Source organism: Penaeus monodon, chromosome 15 (assembly GCF_015228065.2).
Source record: "Penaeus monodon isolate SGIC_2016 chromosome 15, NSTDA_Pmon_1, whole genome shotgun sequence".
NCBI lineage: Eukaryota > Metazoa > Arthropoda > Malacostraca > Decapoda > Penaeidae > Penaeus > Penaeus monodon.
In genome coordinates, this window is record NC_051400.1 from 5217307 (window position 1) to 5218868 (window position 1562).

General features: G+C 46.1%; 1 protein-coding gene across 1 annotated transcript in view; it reads left to right on the forward strand.

Moving 5' to 3' along the window:
- The first annotated feature begins 744 nt into the window (after positions 1-744).
- Positions 745-1562, forward strand: part of LOC119581706 (protein argonaute 14-like) — a 12191-nt gene continuing 11373 nt past the window's right edge. The window contains exon 1 of the mRNA XM_037929831.1: positions 745-819. Within this exon, the coding sequence (XP_037785759.1) occupies positions 773-819 (47 nt within the window). The 5' untranslated portion in view covers positions 745-772. The remainder of the gene's footprint in view (positions 820-1562) is intronic.

Sequence of the window (1562 nt, forward strand, 5' to 3'; positions counted from 1 at the left end):
AGGCACTCTTTCTCTATCTATCTGTATCGCCTGTGCCTTTGTGTGTTTGAAATCGTAAGATGCTGAAGTAACTCACAGGTATTCAAAATTATCAGCGCAATGGCTTCGTTTGAAGTAGGAAAAATTCTAAAGTAAGCTAGACAGAAAGCTATGAATAAGCTATAGTTGCATATTTCTGCTATGACTCAATCATTGACATAATGTGAGCTAATAGTGATGTGTAAGTGAAAAGGTGATTCACGACCGCTATAATTTTGAATTTTTGATTCTTTAATATTCTTCAATCTATTGTTGTGAATATCGTATGTGTATGTATACTGTATGATAATCTATACTTTAAATAGTAATTCGAAATAAGTGTTTTATAATATTTTATATCATTATATTAGATGAGATTGGTAATGCATTAATGGATAATAAATGGATATATTTTCCTTGTGAATTTTAAGTGAACACAAGTTCTGTTACCAAATCTGGAGCTGAGAAATGAACAGATGATGTCGACATTTCCCTGCTAGAAAATCGCCGTGTTATATGAAGATGAATGCGTTTCCCCTCGCTGGCATCCGTCCACCTTGGGCATGTGGGCACCCAGACGGCAAGGGGCAAACAGGGGCGACCCAATAATCCCTCCCATTAAAAGGGCGCCCGGTTCGTGCCGAGCTCAGAAGGGAAAAACGTCTCGAGACTGATGTTCCGAACCAAACTGCTTCACGCTAATGAGACCGAACCCGGCGCGTGTAATGGGGTGAACCTAAACAATCACAAAGCGATGCCGAGGGTTCTGCCGCCGGGTCTGCCCCAAGCCTCCAGACAAAGGTAAACATGTTCGTGGCGGCGGGAAGTAAACATTTATAACACGGGGCCAGTGAGGTTAGCCGGTCGAGAGGACGAGGAGTCGCGGGAAAACGTAAAGTTCATCGGGAAAGATGGAAATGAAAAGGGACGAGGAGGTAAAATCATCTTCCATACAGACGGGGCTGTGTCGGAGATAAACTCTTTCAGCAGAAGGAGAGATGATAGTAACAGGAATGCCGTAAACATGCTGGCATCTCCACGGTGAGGGTGAGTGTAAATTAGTGTCCCATTCGTTTCCGGCTTCGCCCATTTTAGAAGCTCCTCAATGACGGGCTGTCGAGGGGGTCGGCTGGCGGACGTACAATACTTCTGACAATGCGCTCGTTTTGCCTTTGAATGTGCGCGAGTCCATCTTCCTTTCACGACAAGGAGGAGGACGACTCCCCCGTAAAAAACAACAACAACTCATCTTCGATTTGTACACCTATCAGGGATGGAATTCACAGCGAGTTTCATGAGTGGTGGTGAGTGAGGCGGGGGAGGGGGTGGGGAGGGAAGGGTATGGGTTTGCGGTTCAGGAGGGGTGCAGCGGGGACGCGCAGCCTCTCTTCCCCATCGCGGACATCAAGGGGGGTTCACTACTTCCACGGCAGTCGCACTTTCTAGCTGTGTGACGTAACTACAGCAACTCCTCTGCCTCTGGACAATTTGCAAGTCCTCTGAAGTGTACAGTGTTGATGTGTTGTGGATTGCATTTGATCTCG